The 14,640-nt window shown below is 44.5% G+C and overlaps 1 protein-coding gene across 1 annotated transcript in view; it reads right to left on the bottom strand.

Annotated features, from left to right (window-relative positions):
* The window catches only part of TMPRSS3 (transmembrane serine protease 3), a 35,689-nt gene extending 21,429 nt beyond the window's left edge, over nucleotides 1-14,260 (bottom strand). The window contains exons 1-11 of the mRNA XM_050332202.1: nucleotides 14,243-14,260; nucleotides 12,808-12,952; nucleotides 10,762-10,872; nucleotides 9,761-9,877; nucleotides 8,094-8,217; nucleotides 6,928-7,053; nucleotides 6,155-6,198; nucleotides 5,284-5,449; nucleotides 3,637-3,806; nucleotides 1,972-2,067; nucleotides 747-889 (exon numbers count right to left, since the gene is read on the bottom strand). Of these exons, the coding sequence (XP_050188159.1) occupies nucleotides 747-889; nucleotides 1,972-2,067; nucleotides 3,637-3,806; nucleotides 5,284-5,449; nucleotides 6,155-6,198; nucleotides 6,928-7,053; nucleotides 8,094-8,217; nucleotides 9,761-9,877; nucleotides 10,762-10,872; nucleotides 12,808-12,952; nucleotides 14,243-14,260 (1,260 nt within the window). The remainder of the gene's footprint in view (nucleotides 1-746; nucleotides 890-1,971; nucleotides 2,068-3,636; nucleotides 3,807-5,283; nucleotides 5,450-6,154; nucleotides 6,199-6,927; nucleotides 7,054-8,093; nucleotides 8,218-9,760; nucleotides 9,878-10,761; nucleotides 10,873-12,807; nucleotides 12,953-14,242) is intronic.
* Nucleotides 14,261-14,640: the final 380 nt, after the last annotated feature.

The raw sequence follows: 14,640 nt of genomic DNA, 5'->3' as shown, positions 1-14,640 counted from the left end.
GGAAAGGACATTGAAGATCATCTAGTTTTAACCCCCTTGCTATGGGCAGGGACACCTTCCATTAGAAATTCCTCCCGAGCCCTTGCTCCACGACTAGTTGGGTGAATTCACATTAGTCTGTATGTGGATGAGACCTGGCACAAGGCTGGCACCATCATGACTTTGACAGTGATTTGGAATCATCATCACCCTGTGTTGTGAAGGATGCTCTGCTTCACCACTGCTATGAACCTCCCTCCCCCGGAGTCATCACTATCCCTCTGAGTTACTCAAACACCTCTTCCTTTCTTCCTTCCCCTGCCTCACTACTCTTTCCAAAATCACACACTTCTGTTTCTCTATTGAGGCACATGTTGGCTGCTTTTCCCCACGGGCTTTCCACACCTTGCAGGTCTCTGGAGCTGCTCGCAGTGCCGGGAAGTGCAGCTCAGCACAGCGCAGAGGCCACAGCCAAGGCAAAGAAAGGATGGCACCACGCTGCAGCACATGCAACTAATCAAAATATGCCCTAAGTAAATTTCTCTTCAGAAGGAGAAGATAAAGTCCACTGAAGAAACATAAAAAGGAAATTGTAGCCTATGAATGCAGGCACAGTCAGTGACTGATAATCGCGGTGAGCAAAACAAATGGCACAAACCCAAATGTTTGCCCAAGAAAAGCCTGGGAGTGCCTTCTGATAACTTATCACTCCTGTTTTTCCATTGCTGGTGTTAATGAGCACAGTCGCAGTTTGGAAACTTCCATACCTGGCAGGTGTCCACCCCTCCCTTTAGGAAACCAGCACAAAGCATGGAAGAAGTTATGATCCCACCGTAGACATCCCTGTGATTGCAAATTGCGTTAGAAATCAGAGGAACACCTGCGTAATTCATGGTGTCGGATGTGTCACCTGTTTAAAAAACAGAAAAACAAAGAAAAAAGAAGAAAACTTTCTGCCCTTGAAAATAATCACCATTTGTAAACAGGATATGTTTTAGTATACAAAGAATTGGCAAGCAAGGGTCAAAGAAATACAATCAAAATGACAACACACCAGTAAGGCAACTTGCCGTCTCATCACTTACAAAATACAGCAACTATCCACTCTATAGAGCTGTGGACTATCACAGTCTATAATAAAATCTGTTAATTACATATTTGTACTTCAAACTACACAATCAATGACAGTAATGAACTAAAAGAACTAGTTGAGCATTGCCTGCAATACTAGTGCCAAAATCAATTTCAAAGTTATCGCCTGTTCTGTTAGTCAACAAATCATCTGCAAACATCTGGTTTCTTTTATAAATATTGATTTTATTTTATTTTGTTCTGAGCCTGAACGGATCATTTCTACAAATGGAAGTATTTGCACACTGCCTATTGTCAGATCAGAGCTGACTTTTTATGTGGCAAGCCTTGCTTTCATTTTCTCCCCACCTTTCACTGTTATCTGTAGATCAGGTAACGTTCTGTTCTTGTTCTCTGAACAAGGGGAACACGTTAAATGACACGAATGGGGGATGATAAAGAACAATTACCTGAGAATTCACGTATTTTCACATGAAAGTGATCCAGTGTAAATTATTGATTAACATGACCTGTGAGTCATGGTAAGAAAAAAAATTAAATAATTCCCTTTTCTTTCCCACATTATTCACAGATCCAATTTCTACATCACCCAACCTGCTGAAACTGCAGGGATGGTCAGTTCTTGCATTCTTGCTGTGTTTTCTGTGCTTGAAGTTACAAAGAGCCCAACCTCCCTGTTTCAGAGGATGTGCTCATCCATTCCTTGTGATAAGTGTTTCTACAGAGTTTTTGCAGTTCAGGATGACCATAAAATTTAGGAATATGTATTCTTTCTCCCCCTTCCCACCCCACTGATATTCCAGAAAATTAAACATTGAACAATACCCCAACCAAGTCTTGTATTTACTGTAGGTAAGATGTCTATATGTACTGTAATCAGCAGCAGACCATTTAAAATACCTCCTTCCACAGTTGCTCCCCATCCTGATACCCAACACATTTTCCCTGCTGGGAAATGTTCACCATAATTAGGCAGACAAATTGGTTCAATGTGACCTATTTAAAAAAAAAAAAAAAGAGAGAGAGAGGAGAGAATTGCTTTTTATAATTTAGCAAAAAAAAAAAAAAAATTTTATGCCTCAGAAAAACTGGAAGATTTGGCTTGCAGTGAAGTTGTTATGAACACCACCCACTCCCCACATAAATAGCCTGGCAGTTCTTCAGGTCTTTTGTCTCACGGCCAACATGAGGGGTTTGAAACAACACCCACACCAGGCCCAATGAGTTTTGAGTATGAAGCAACAGAAGGAGGTGTCAGAAGGTCAGTAAATTGAAGAATGAGCAAACACAAAATGCACGGTGTGGGCAGCTGATGGGCAGATCAGAGGCCCGGTGGCACGACTGCTCCGGTGAGACAAGAAGCTGTGGGTTCTCTGTGCCCTTCTGAAAGGGCAACCAGACACCCTGGGGGGCTCTTTGCTTCCCCCCCATCAGCTCATGGAGTTCCTGTGTCTCTGTGCCCTGGGTTAGGGAATGTCACGCCATATTATCAGTGTTTGATGCTTGCAGGGACAAACTGGCATGTCGAGATGAGCTGACGCTGAGTAAAGGGAGGCAAAACACAAGGTATTACTGGGCAGTTCCAAGTGGTTCAGTTCTCCACAGCGATCCCAGCTCAAACATCAAGCCCCCAGCACGGACCAACCAAGCCCCCTGGGGCATGGTGGGTATCTTGCTCAGGTGAAGGGCCACTACTGCTCTTGGCAGCCTCTCAGATGTATTCCCGAGCAAAAGAAACCAGCATCAACTGAGATATAAATCACAACAAAATCAAACTCTAATTTTCATTAAATGTGAAAGTTCAAAATATTGCAAGAGAATTGATTTTGGAATTGGCAATCTAGATGTGGCAGAGAGCACCTGCTCCCCTTTGCAGAGAGCTCACAGTGGCTGGGAGGCATTGGCAGGCGATCCTGTAAATTCGTACAATATTATTATTATATTATTTCAACTCAGTGGGTCAGCTGCAGGTAGCATCCTGCTGAGAAAATGAAAGTAGTTTTAATTTAAAATCATCATTATATTTGAACTGCCTTTTCTTCTCTTTGAGATTTAAGCTTGATTTTCAGCTTTGGACACTGCTGGATATCCCGATACTCACAGAAAGGACATGATAAAAATCTCTGTGACCTTCAGGCAAAATGAGGCAGGGCGTTTATTTTAGATAGGAAAAATATTTAGAAATAATAAAGTTAATGTTTGCCTATTATTAAATGCCTTCAGTAAATCAATACTGGGGTGGACTGGGAACACTCTGCAGCACGTTGTTGCTGTCCATGCCTGGATATGGAGTACAGAGGAGTTCCTGATACAGGTCAGGGTGGTTTGGGTGGTTTCTGCTGGTGTTGTCTGAACAGGAATCACTGCCTTGCCATCACAGCAGCAGTCTGGCCACATCTACACTGCACATCTCTCATTGGTTTTGGAGATGATGGGAATCCACTCCACTGTCCTGGGGCAGGCACAGGCATCAACAGAAGCTCCCCTGTCTGTACCAGGAGAGACCCTTCTTGCTTTTAGCTGGAAAGGTGAGAAAGTCTAGTGAAAGCCAACAGAGATAATTACCATTGAGAGCAAGTGGTGCTGCCAGTTTCATCAGGGCTATATCATTTCCCATTGTCTTGGGTTTATAATTTCGATGGTATATGATTTTTTCCACTGAATATGGGTGCACCTGGGTGTCTTGCTGAGTCACAAAACCGACCTGCACACTCCATGAGCTCGGCAAGTAGAGGCTGAAATAAAGAGGTAAGAGACAGTGAAAAACCTTCAAGAAAACCCTCAGGTTTTCTAGTTGTCCTCTGAGCTTATGGACCACATAAAACTCTACAGGCAAATAGCTCCAGCCTGCTGTACTTGCTTACCTGTCCATTAATATTGGCTACGTTTTGCACTTAACTTTTAAAAATGTAGAAAGGATGACTAATCTTATTAAGACATTGGGTCAGTGATATATTATCTGTGCAAATATCTGTATATTTCCACAAATATATGAGAGTCTTGCTTTAGCCCAGCTGTCTGTCCTCCTGTGAGACCCCACAGCTGCTGACTGGCACACCTCTGCTCAGCCATAGCCCCACAGCACTTGTGGCAAGGCATTTTCAAGGACAAACTTTCCTTCTGGAAGGTGTTTCTGCCCCCAGTTCATGAGCAGGCACATCTTTCAGCCTCCAGCACATGAGCAGTGCCTCTTCTCTTGGCTTCACCCCACTGGCAGAGCAGAAGAGCTGGGAAAACATTCCAGGGATGTGGGTTGTGTTGCCAGCTCACATCCCCTTTAGCCTTTGAACACAACCAACTGGGTTGTGGGGGACAGAGCCAAGGACAAAAGTCTTAAAATGCTTAATTCCTAAGTAATTATTCTTATGGTAACACAGGGCTCTAAATAGGATCTAGTAGTGGGATTTGTCTGTCCCATCTTTTGTCTTTACTGAATTAAAAAGCATCCTACAGGACCTGCTCAGAAGAAGGCATCCATGTTGTGGCTGCTTAGAAGTGGTCAGAAAAAACTCATTTTAGCTGTCCAAATGTCTTTGGTGAAAGTGGTCTGGAGTTTGTAAGGGCAAGAAGAGCTCTCCTGCACTATTGGCATCAAACAAGACCGCAAACACAGGCAGCTCATTCTAAATATGAGAGAGGGCTATGTTTGTCAAGGAGATGAGTTTAAACTTCACAAAGAAGATGAGTTTAAATAACTATTTAACACCCATTTGGAACCATGAGACCTCTTCAAACTGCATAAAAAGGAGCAGCGAGTATGTGGCAAAGGGTACAAAGCTCAGCACAACTGACTAACAACCACTTCTTGATACTGTCACCTTGAAAAACGATCCTGTAATTCATTTTGGAGCTCCAGCGGATCAGAGGAGCCAAGCAGAAATTCCTCTTGAGCTGTTAACTCATATGCAATGTACAGAAATTGCAGAACAGCACACTTAGAATCTAGCACGTTGTTTTAAGCTGATTTCCTGCAAAGCTGGGAGTGACCAGAACATCTGAAAACTGGAGCCCCAGTTGGGGACCACTTCTAGGGGAGGCTTTTTTTTTCAATAAAGACTCGTGCAAGAAGAGAGAGAAATGGCTCAAACGTTACGGAGCCCAGGAAACGAGGATAACCCAACGCTGCCGTTTGTTCCTAAGAGACAGCAGGGTGCACCAGCAGCGGCCCCACACACAGTGGGACACCCCGAGCGAGGGGATTTGGGGACTCACTCGTAGACGCAGTGGGCGGCCGTGAGGATCCAGCGCGGGGTGATGACGGACCCTCCGCAGAGGTGGTGCCCCTGGAACTGCAGGCTGACCTGCCAAGGCCACTGCCGGGGGGATGAGGCGTTGCCCCCCACGATCCGCGGCCCGTAGCTGGCCCGGGTCCCGCACGCTGCCAAAAACCAAAGGTTACGGTCCACGGAGGAAACACAGACCTGGTTTTGGTCACATTCAGCCCCTCCTCTGGGAGGCTGGGAGGTCTCTGCAGCCGGACCATCCCAACCCCACGGCCCAGCAGGCTGTGGCAGCTCCCAGTTTATCCTCCTCCCTCCCATCCCTGCAGCATCGTTCGTGGCCTGGGGGCTGTGGGGGGTCACGCCTCTCCCCTGCAGGGAGAGCTCAGCTGAGCTGTATAACCCACTGCTCTGCCCTCCTTACACACACAGAGTCTCACACAGGCAGGCTGAAGCATCTCCTCTCCCCTGATGATGATTTCGCTGATGTACTTTGATTTTTTATATGGCTGACATGGTGGAGTGTGGGATGAAAGCTCAAAAAGCAGAATTTCCCTTTCCCTGATGAGGTGGCAAGGAGTAGGAATTACAGTATCAGTCCAGGGACTCATCTCACAATCTTTAAATGTCTACCTCTTACTAGGGTTCTTACTAAAATACTCCTTCTATCTGATGCTCCCAGTCTGCATTCCCAGACTATTTTCACTTGCTGAAATTCTTTCAAATTTTACTCAAGAAATATAATTTTTCTTTGGTGTGATAAACTGATAGTACAGTATGCCCTGAGAGAAGAATTCCTCCCAACTCTTGACTTGCAGTGGATAAAGAAGGACAGTTTCTGATTTCATTTTCATTTTTCTTACCCAAGCATTTTAAGATGATCACATTGCCAGAAGTGCATTCCTCTCTGAGATGAAAAGACAATGCAACATTAGTTACAATTCACAAATACTGGTTTGGGTTGGGGTTTTTTTCAGTATTGTGTCATTTTCCTGTGTATATAAATGTAACTCAAATATTAAAAGAGGTACAGAGCCATGAATTCATACAATCTAATTAGGGCATTTAACTGAAATACTTAAATCAGGAGCTTGGCCACCACCAGGAGCCTGCAGACCATATGCTGCCCTGCTGAAAAGTGGTTCACTCTTCCGTGAGGGAAGGTTCATCAGCATTTTCCAGCATGTGATCTGTAGTCTCCTTGGATCCATAGCTTCCTTCTCAGTGGAAGGTAACTAAGAAAGACAGGCATTTGTCAGGGGGAAGAGATGGACCATAAATGGTTCATAAACCCACTGGGAAATATATAAGGATCCGTAAACCAAAACAAGCTGCTTCATAATGGAAAAAGATAAGTGCCTGGTGTCTATCCATTTGCAAAAATGGGATCCTGGGACAAACAGTCTTTCCTAATAGCTCATCTGGAAGCCTTGGTTGATTTTAATGGGTCTTGGGTCAGACTCAATTCATATTCCAGCAGACTGATGCTGAATCTTGGTCTGTGATGCAGAACACACCACCAACCACTTATGAAGCACTACGTGCCTGAAAAAAATAGCAAGAATCCCAAACTATTAGTAATTCCCATTTCTATTGGCTGCTCTCTTCCTGTCAGGAGGAAGGAGCTGAGGCATACCTGAGGTTTGTTGCATTGTGCAGGGATGTCACTTGATCAGCTGAAAACCACTGGCTGAGGGATACGAAATGTCTTTGAAACTGTTTTTCGACTGCAGCCACGGGCAAGTAACCTGAACTCACGTAACTGCAAATAAACCATAAACACAGCTCCCTCAGACAGCATTTCAGCAATCTGTTTAAATAATTCAGCAGTTCCACTAATGAAAACCCAGTGTAGCAACCACAATAATCAGATTCTGACACTCGATAAAGTAATTTTATCCTCCCCCTATGCTTCTTACAACATACATGTATATTTTTACATAATCATGTGTGGAAGACACACAAGCTGAAATGCATTTAACTGGCAGAGAAAGTAAATTTTAATTCTGGTATTGTAATAAAGCTTTTTACTTTAAGTAGTTGGCACACTTCCCGAGGCACTAACAAGCTCATTGTTTCCTTTTTCTAGAATTATGGTTTGCAGAAGGCAGGATGAGTAATTTGTAATTTTGTCTTGTCCTCATTGTTGAACAATTGAGATGTATTTTGTCCTAAAGGCAACAAGAGTTTATTCAAAGAGGCTTTATAGTGCTAACTATAATGTGCAGAAATTAGAATGATGCTGTTGTAGGAAATAACAGCACATCATGGCAAATCACAACTTCCAACTCTTTCTCAATTTTGTGAAAGTTTGTGAAAGACTTGATGCTTTTTCAGGAATGGGATCAATCCAGCAATAACCACGTCACCAGCTTCTTTTGTAATTGTGAGGTGGACCTTAAATCCTAACAGATGTCATGACATGACTGGTACATACAAATTTTGTACAGAGGAAGTAAAAGAAATTGAAAATGCTCATATGATTTTTGTGCCTCCCTGACAGGCTGTAAGCTATTAGAGTGACAAACAGGATTCAGGCACCTGAACCCCAGAGGGAAAATTTAACCAAACCGCTGTATTTAGCCATCATGCAGGATTTGTAGCAGTCATAAAAGCCATTTGCAGTACACAAGTATTCAGGACTATTTCCCACATCATCTCAAATCTCCTCAATCATATCATTCACAAAAGTGGATTGTTAAGTCATTTTTTTAAACTAATATAAGGTTTCATTAAAAATACTGAAAACCTCGGAGTTTGTTCAAAATGCCAAATAAAGTGTCTGGCATCTGATGCTCATACCTTGAGAACCCCAGGTGTTTGCAGGTAGTATTTCCATACTCTGCTCTCCAGTCGTCAGAGCAGACTGTTCTCCAGGATCCAGAAGTGAACACTTGCAGCACTGCCTTCTTGCCACTCAACCTGACTTTGAGATTCAGGGGAAGAGAAGCCTGAGTGAGTTGTGAAGATGAACCCTCAGGCACACAACAGGTACACAACAGGCACTCCACAGTGGTAATGCACCACTGTGGTATCTGTGTTTTCTAATATTAATTAATGGCCAGTCTTCGCGAGCGAAGATCCGGGGAAGGTCTTTACACCTTCCAGCCTGCGCATTGGATTTTTTAGGTGAGACACAGTGTGTGCGGAACTGAGCCCACCCTTTAATCCTAAGGTTCATCTGCTGGGGCCAAGCGAGCTTGGACGGTGGCAGCGAGGTCCTTAGGACGTAGGTGGGTTGCCTTTAAGGGCTAACGAGCCCCACCTGCCCGGGAGTGGCCCTGACCGGGAATCGAACCCGGGTCTCCGCGGTGATAGCGCGGCGCCTTTACCACTAGACCACCAGGGGCTCCCTGTGTTTTCTAGCTCTCCAAATTTTTACTGCTTGACTTTTTCATCACTTGGATTCTTCTGACAGAATTTTTCTGTGCTTTTTTTTGTTTTTTTCCCCATTAATGAAGAGGAAACTTCCTTAATATTCTAGCTGAGCTAGAACCGCCACGAGAAAAACATCTGTGCTCATGGGAATGGGTAGGGAATGCCAGCTGTAATACAGCTGGAGAAGGCTGCCTTGCCCTCCAGCGAGCCTAAGCAATTCTTGCTGATTGCAGTGAGTTGGAGCTGCGGATTCCTGGCAGGGATTTCCTGAGGAAACTTGTGGTAAAGATAAGTGATGAAAGGTGGCTGGCACCTCCTGCACTCCACAGCACAGTCGGAGAGGTGGATGCCCCTGTGCCCAGATGCCCAGGAGGCCCCTGGACCTGGGAAAGGGCACATCTACGTGGTCTCCCCAGGGAGAAGGGAGGTCACAGCTGAGCAGGGGTTTCTCACCTGTGCAAACAAGCCAGTTTTATGGAAAAGACTCCTTTCCCTGCAGTGGCTGTAAACACCACAAACATTTTCCGTAGCACAGGACAGGGGGGGACCATTTAAAATGGCACTGTGATGCCCAAAACCATCACAGAGAGAAACTCAGACGCAGGGTATAAATTTCACGTGTAGCAGCAAACTCTGCACCCCTGTATGTACAAAAGGAAGCTGCGGGTCTCTCCCATTACCTTATCCCTTAAGATAATACCAGGCTTTTACAATCTTCAAAACCAACAGAGTGCAACTGTGTGCCAGTGACTACAGAGTTCTGTGTTTGCACACCATAATGCAGTGGTGTTATACCTTGCAGGCAGAGGAAATGCTGGCAGTCAAAAAGCATCTGGGCTTCTAACGGAGAAAGATGCCCAACATGGCAGTTACAATATTTATCAATCATCACATTTATTTATCTTAAGAGCAGGTTGATTTCTTGTGAACTGCAAATCAGTACCTCAGAGAGATTATTCCTCTGAAGTGGTGATTTAGATAATCCACCTGTCTCAAACGTTCCTGTCTCAAACTACCCCAACTCTTCACAACGTGCATTGTGCCCATGCTACAGGAGGAGGTAGGAGGGATTGAAATCAAATTTAAATTACCACATCTGTACTCATCCTCCCCTTCTTTGCAGTTGAAGACACCATTGCACCTCGCTGATTTCTGGATGCACTTAAAGGATGATCGGCAGCGAAACTTCCCAATGCAGTTGTATTGGACTAACAAGAATGAAAGAAAACAGAGTGATGAAAACACACTTGGATATTAATTTAACCCTTCTGGCTTCCATTACCTGGCCAGATTTCAGTCTGGCTAAGGAAAAGGCAACTCCTGTACTCTAGGAACTTTTGAAATAGAATCTGGAGGTCGCTACATGGTGCTGTTAAACTCATCCATTAGTAATGACTCGTAGGAGGAGTCAGCCTTGCTGTCTGTGCTGACTCCATCCCAGATCCCTCTACCCAGTTTAAGTTTCACTCCAGGGCAAGTTGCTGCCTGGTACCTCAGTCCCTCAGCAGCCAAGCAAGGAGACCCTTGTAAAGCACAGCCAGAGCACGCTCTTCCCAAGGGGATGCCTCGACCTCCCTCGAGCTTATCCCTGTTGCAGATGGGAAGACACATCCACATTTGACCCCCAGACCTGGGAGGGTCACACTTCCCAGTTGCAACTAAACTCATTCTGCATTTTCTTTCCCATTGTAGAAGTTGTTTAAGATAGGGAAAAGCTCTTTAATTCACTGAAAGCAAAGCTTAGAGAAGTGAATTACAGGACAAAAGTATGGTGTGAGCTACCTGGAGCCTCCCCCAGTTTCTAAAGTCAGCTCATCACCTGAGAGGAGTCAGTGAAGTTTTACTAGAGAAAGGACTCCTGGAGCTGTGTGTTCCCCAGTGTTGTAAATATTACACCAATCCTCTCAGGAGTGCCAGACCTATTTCATCCCTACATGTAAATAAAATTTAAAACCATCACATCAACAAGATTTTTTACTTCAGCAAACAAGCTGCAGTAGTAGTTTTAATTCCATTCTGAGCAAAAGGCTCATGAAAAATTAAGCCTTTGGACGGTTAAGCGAGAACTTAATGAATAACTAATGGTACTCACCACCCAGGCCAATGGCAGCTGCTAGGATTACTGCAAGGAACAAACCACAGATATATGGAAAGTATTTTAGGGAGGCAAAAGCATGGCACACTGAAGGTGGTTCGATATCTCCTGGAAACCAAACAGAGAACAGCTTCTGTGAAGTTGAACCTAGCTGAGTTTGCAATGAAAAAGATCTATCTAACATTAAACTAGATGGCATTAGAACTTCCTGCATACACTTCATGGGCTGACCTGACCCCTGGAGGGGTTTGGATCCTCTGTCTCAGGAACTGAGAAGGCTCCAAGTGCTTTGGGGGTGCTGGTGCTCTCAGACACCCCTTCAGCATCTGCCTCGTGAGGGGTCTGAATTGTGCCCCCACAGAGCACCTGACCTGTCCTCGATGCAGAGGGGAGTCTGAGCTCTAAGTTTTCATTTTCAGGGGTTACACCACACTGTGAGCTTTTCAAGTACATGAGCACCTCTCCTGAAAATGTGAGTCCCAGAATAAAAGTGAAATTCGGACCTGTTTTGTTTGTGTAGTCACACCTGTGTGCAGGGCACAGGTATCCTCTCTGGAAGCTTCAGAAAGTCAAGCGGAGTGATAAACTCTTTCAGTGGAAGCAGCAAAGAACAAACTAGTTTGAGTCTCCTCCTTATGACCATTCTTCTCAGTGATGTCTCCTGACTCTTGCCAGTCCCAGTGCTCCCTTCACCCACAGCCCCAGCTGGATGCTGGGAATCCTGGGAATTTTGGGAATTCTGGGATGAGGCCAGAGGCTACGTAGCTCTGCCTCATGCAGTGGGGAACTAAGTCCCACACATGATGCATTCCTCCAAAGCTGGGGTAATGGAGACACAGTAATGAGTAGAAGGAGCCTAAAGGTTCAAACAGAAGCAGGAATATTGGAAAAAACCCGCAGGATTAGCTAGTAAATAGGTGCTCAAGACAAGTAGGAGGAAAGTCATTGGTCCTTTTGGATTTGGCAGCAAGGTTAACTGGAAGTTATAGAAAACTAAATTAACAAAAAACCAGGATCCCCAAACTAGTCTTGAAAACTCTGTGAAAAAGTGATCCGTCAGAAGCTTTGCTATAAAGGCAAGAAGAGAACTGAGCGAGAGCTCAAGGCTGAGTCTTGAGTTTTCAAGTGAAAAAAATATGTATCTAAAGTTAAAATACACATTGATAGTAACTGCTGAATAAATTCCATGAGCTTGACCTGCTCACCAATCACTGACCTCCACAGCTGACCTGGCATTGTCAATCTGGAAGACAGCAACAGATTCCACTGAAAATAATGAACAGTTCATTTGTTTCAAATGTATTCTGATATACAAGGGGCAAACTATGGGGAAATAGCAAACACAGCTACACGGGGACTGGCAGAACCTTGCCTTCAATTTTAGCTCGTACTGCTCTTCCTCCTCTCATTCTTCAAGCTTTGAACTTCAGATGGGCAGACACTTGCAATCAATCAAGGCTAAGGAGTGTCTGCCAGGGTTTATAGACTCTCTAGTAAATCCCAGCTTACACAGGCTCTCTCAGGAGAAGCTGAGTAAGTAGTTTTGGCAGCTGAAGTGGTGCCTGGTATGCCAAAAATCTTAGACAGCTGTAGTAGCTAATGGGCCAGAAAACTAAATCTTCATTCTTGAAGCTCAGCCTGCCTCTGTTGAAGCTAATGGTCATTTTGCCATGAAACCTACGGGGAGCAACAAACTCCAAGGCTGCTTGTGTTGCATATTCAGGGTTTTTTATGGACCGATTTCCAGGTTGGTAAAATTTCAAATAAGCCATACAAAAATGTTTCTGAAAAGCCTGGGGAAATGTTTGCTGTTGTGGCTGAAGTGTGTGAATAACGCGGCTGTGAAAAATACTTGTGTGTGCAAGCCAACACAAGATGTCACCACGTTACTAAGCTGGCAAACCTCACAGCTGGGGGAGGGAGGCTGTTGTTTCTTCTTCCTCCAAGTGATTGTTTTGAGTGGGCAAGCATAGTTTTGCAAGGCTAAATATCTCCATTGCCCACTTAGACTGCAAAGGTCAAAAAGCTGTGCAATATCCCTACCAGGTCCATCTGCACTGGTATCCACTCTTGCTTGTGGTATGAAGAAAAATCTTTTGAAGGTAAACTGAATTTGTGGTGCTGGAGGTTCATCTTCTGTAACAGAGATGACTTCAAGACTTCCAGTAGTGGGATTTGTCTCTTGCACCTGACTCAACAAGAGAAAAAAAGAGAAAGAACAAAATCACCTTGTAAAATGTTGTCATAGAATCACAGAATGGTTTGGGAACCTTAAAGATCACCCAGTTCCAACCCCCTGCCATGGGCAGGGACACCCTCCATCATCCCAGGTTGCTCCAAGCCCTGTCCAACCTGGCCTTGGACACTTCCAGGGATGGGGCATCCCCATCTCTGAACTACCAGGGCCTCACCACCCTCAAAATGAAGACTTTCTTCCTAATATCTAATCTAAACCTTCTTGTAGCCTCCTTTAGGTGCCGGAAGGCTTCAAACCGGTCTCTCTGGTGCCTTCTCTTCTCCAGCTGAACTTCCCCAGCTCTCCCAGCCTGTCTCCTTTAGCAGAGATGCTCCAGACCTCCAAGCATCTTTGTGGCCTCCTCTGAACTTGCTCCAGCAAGATCCATATCCTTCCTCTGCTGAGGACTCCAGAACTGGGCACAGTACCTTGTTATGTACTTAATGTTCACATGAGGAGCACTTACAATTTATTTACCAGCAAACTACTGAGGTTAAGTTTTGCTCAGACCTGTCTAAGCACCATATCTACTTTTTAATATCTCCCACTGGAGGTGTGAATCCATCTCCTCTATAACTCCAATAGGAAACAAGAGACTAAAAAGCATATGACACCTACACAGAACCTGACAGGATCCTTATTCAGGAGCCCCTGAATTTTACTCCAGTAAACTTGATGACTTACTACACAGTGAAAAAACAAACAAACAAACAAACAATTAAAATGAGCTACACTAGAATTCAGGGTAAATAGATTTGAAATGCTAATTTCTGACTCTGCACACTGGCAAAAGGGATCAGATTTTTGAGCTCACAGTGGAGTGAAAAGGGTCCAGGTTTGTTAAAGACAGTGGAGCTGCTAAGCTGTAAAAGCAGTGTGTTTGCAGTCAGTCCCAGAAAAGGCTTACAATGACACATTTTAGGCAAGGAATATGTGTTTTATCTGTGACACTACTTCAAGTCACCTGGAATATCTTTTCACCTTTCAGCAAACAACCGCAATAAGTTTTACACTCTTTTATTTGATAAAATTCCACGTGCATACAAATGAAAATAAATTTAACTTTGTAGAGAACCTACTAGCATGCTTTTTAAATATTAAAAACAAGAAAAAAGTCTTATGACTGGTGCATAATTTGCCCATCAGGAAACAAAACAGCATTGTGAAGCAAATTACATGAAAGCTGAATGCCAACATTTCATTCATTTAGAGCCTATCACATGCTCCCAAAGCTTCACTCACCTCTTCCTGAGAAGTCATAGCTAAAAGCAAAACTGTTTTCTTTCTTCATTATCAAAAGCAGCCCAAAGGAAATTCTGAGTCTGCTAAGCCAGTCGACTCTGGGAAGGTTTCCACCGAGCCCCGCTCAGCCTGTTGCGTGCGGCGTTACGGCAGCAGCCCGTGTAACCCAACCTGGCCAGGGCTATCGGGTGGCCTGGCTGCGGAAAGGGGAAGATAAAAATTCAGCATGCTCTCTAATTAGCCTAAGGAGGCCAGGTAATGTTGTAGCCTTTGCAAACCTCTCTGTAACCCCTCAGCAAAACGAGCACCACGTGCTCATCTCCTGTCAAAGCTGGCGCAGCTGAGGAGCGCAATGATCCAGAGCTGTGGGTGGCAGAAGGCAGCAGCCCCAGAGCTTC

Source organism: Myiozetetes cayanensis, unplaced genomic scaffold (genome assembly GCF_022539395.1).
Source record: "Myiozetetes cayanensis isolate MyiCay16 unplaced genomic scaffold, myiCay2020 scf5-8, whole genome shotgun sequence".
Classification (NCBI taxonomy): Eukaryota; Metazoa; Chordata; class Aves; order Passeriformes; family Tyrannidae; genus Myiozetetes; species Myiozetetes cayanensis.
The sequence above is the reverse complement of the archived record's forward strand: the minus strand, read 5'-3'. Positions and strand labels throughout refer to the sequence as shown.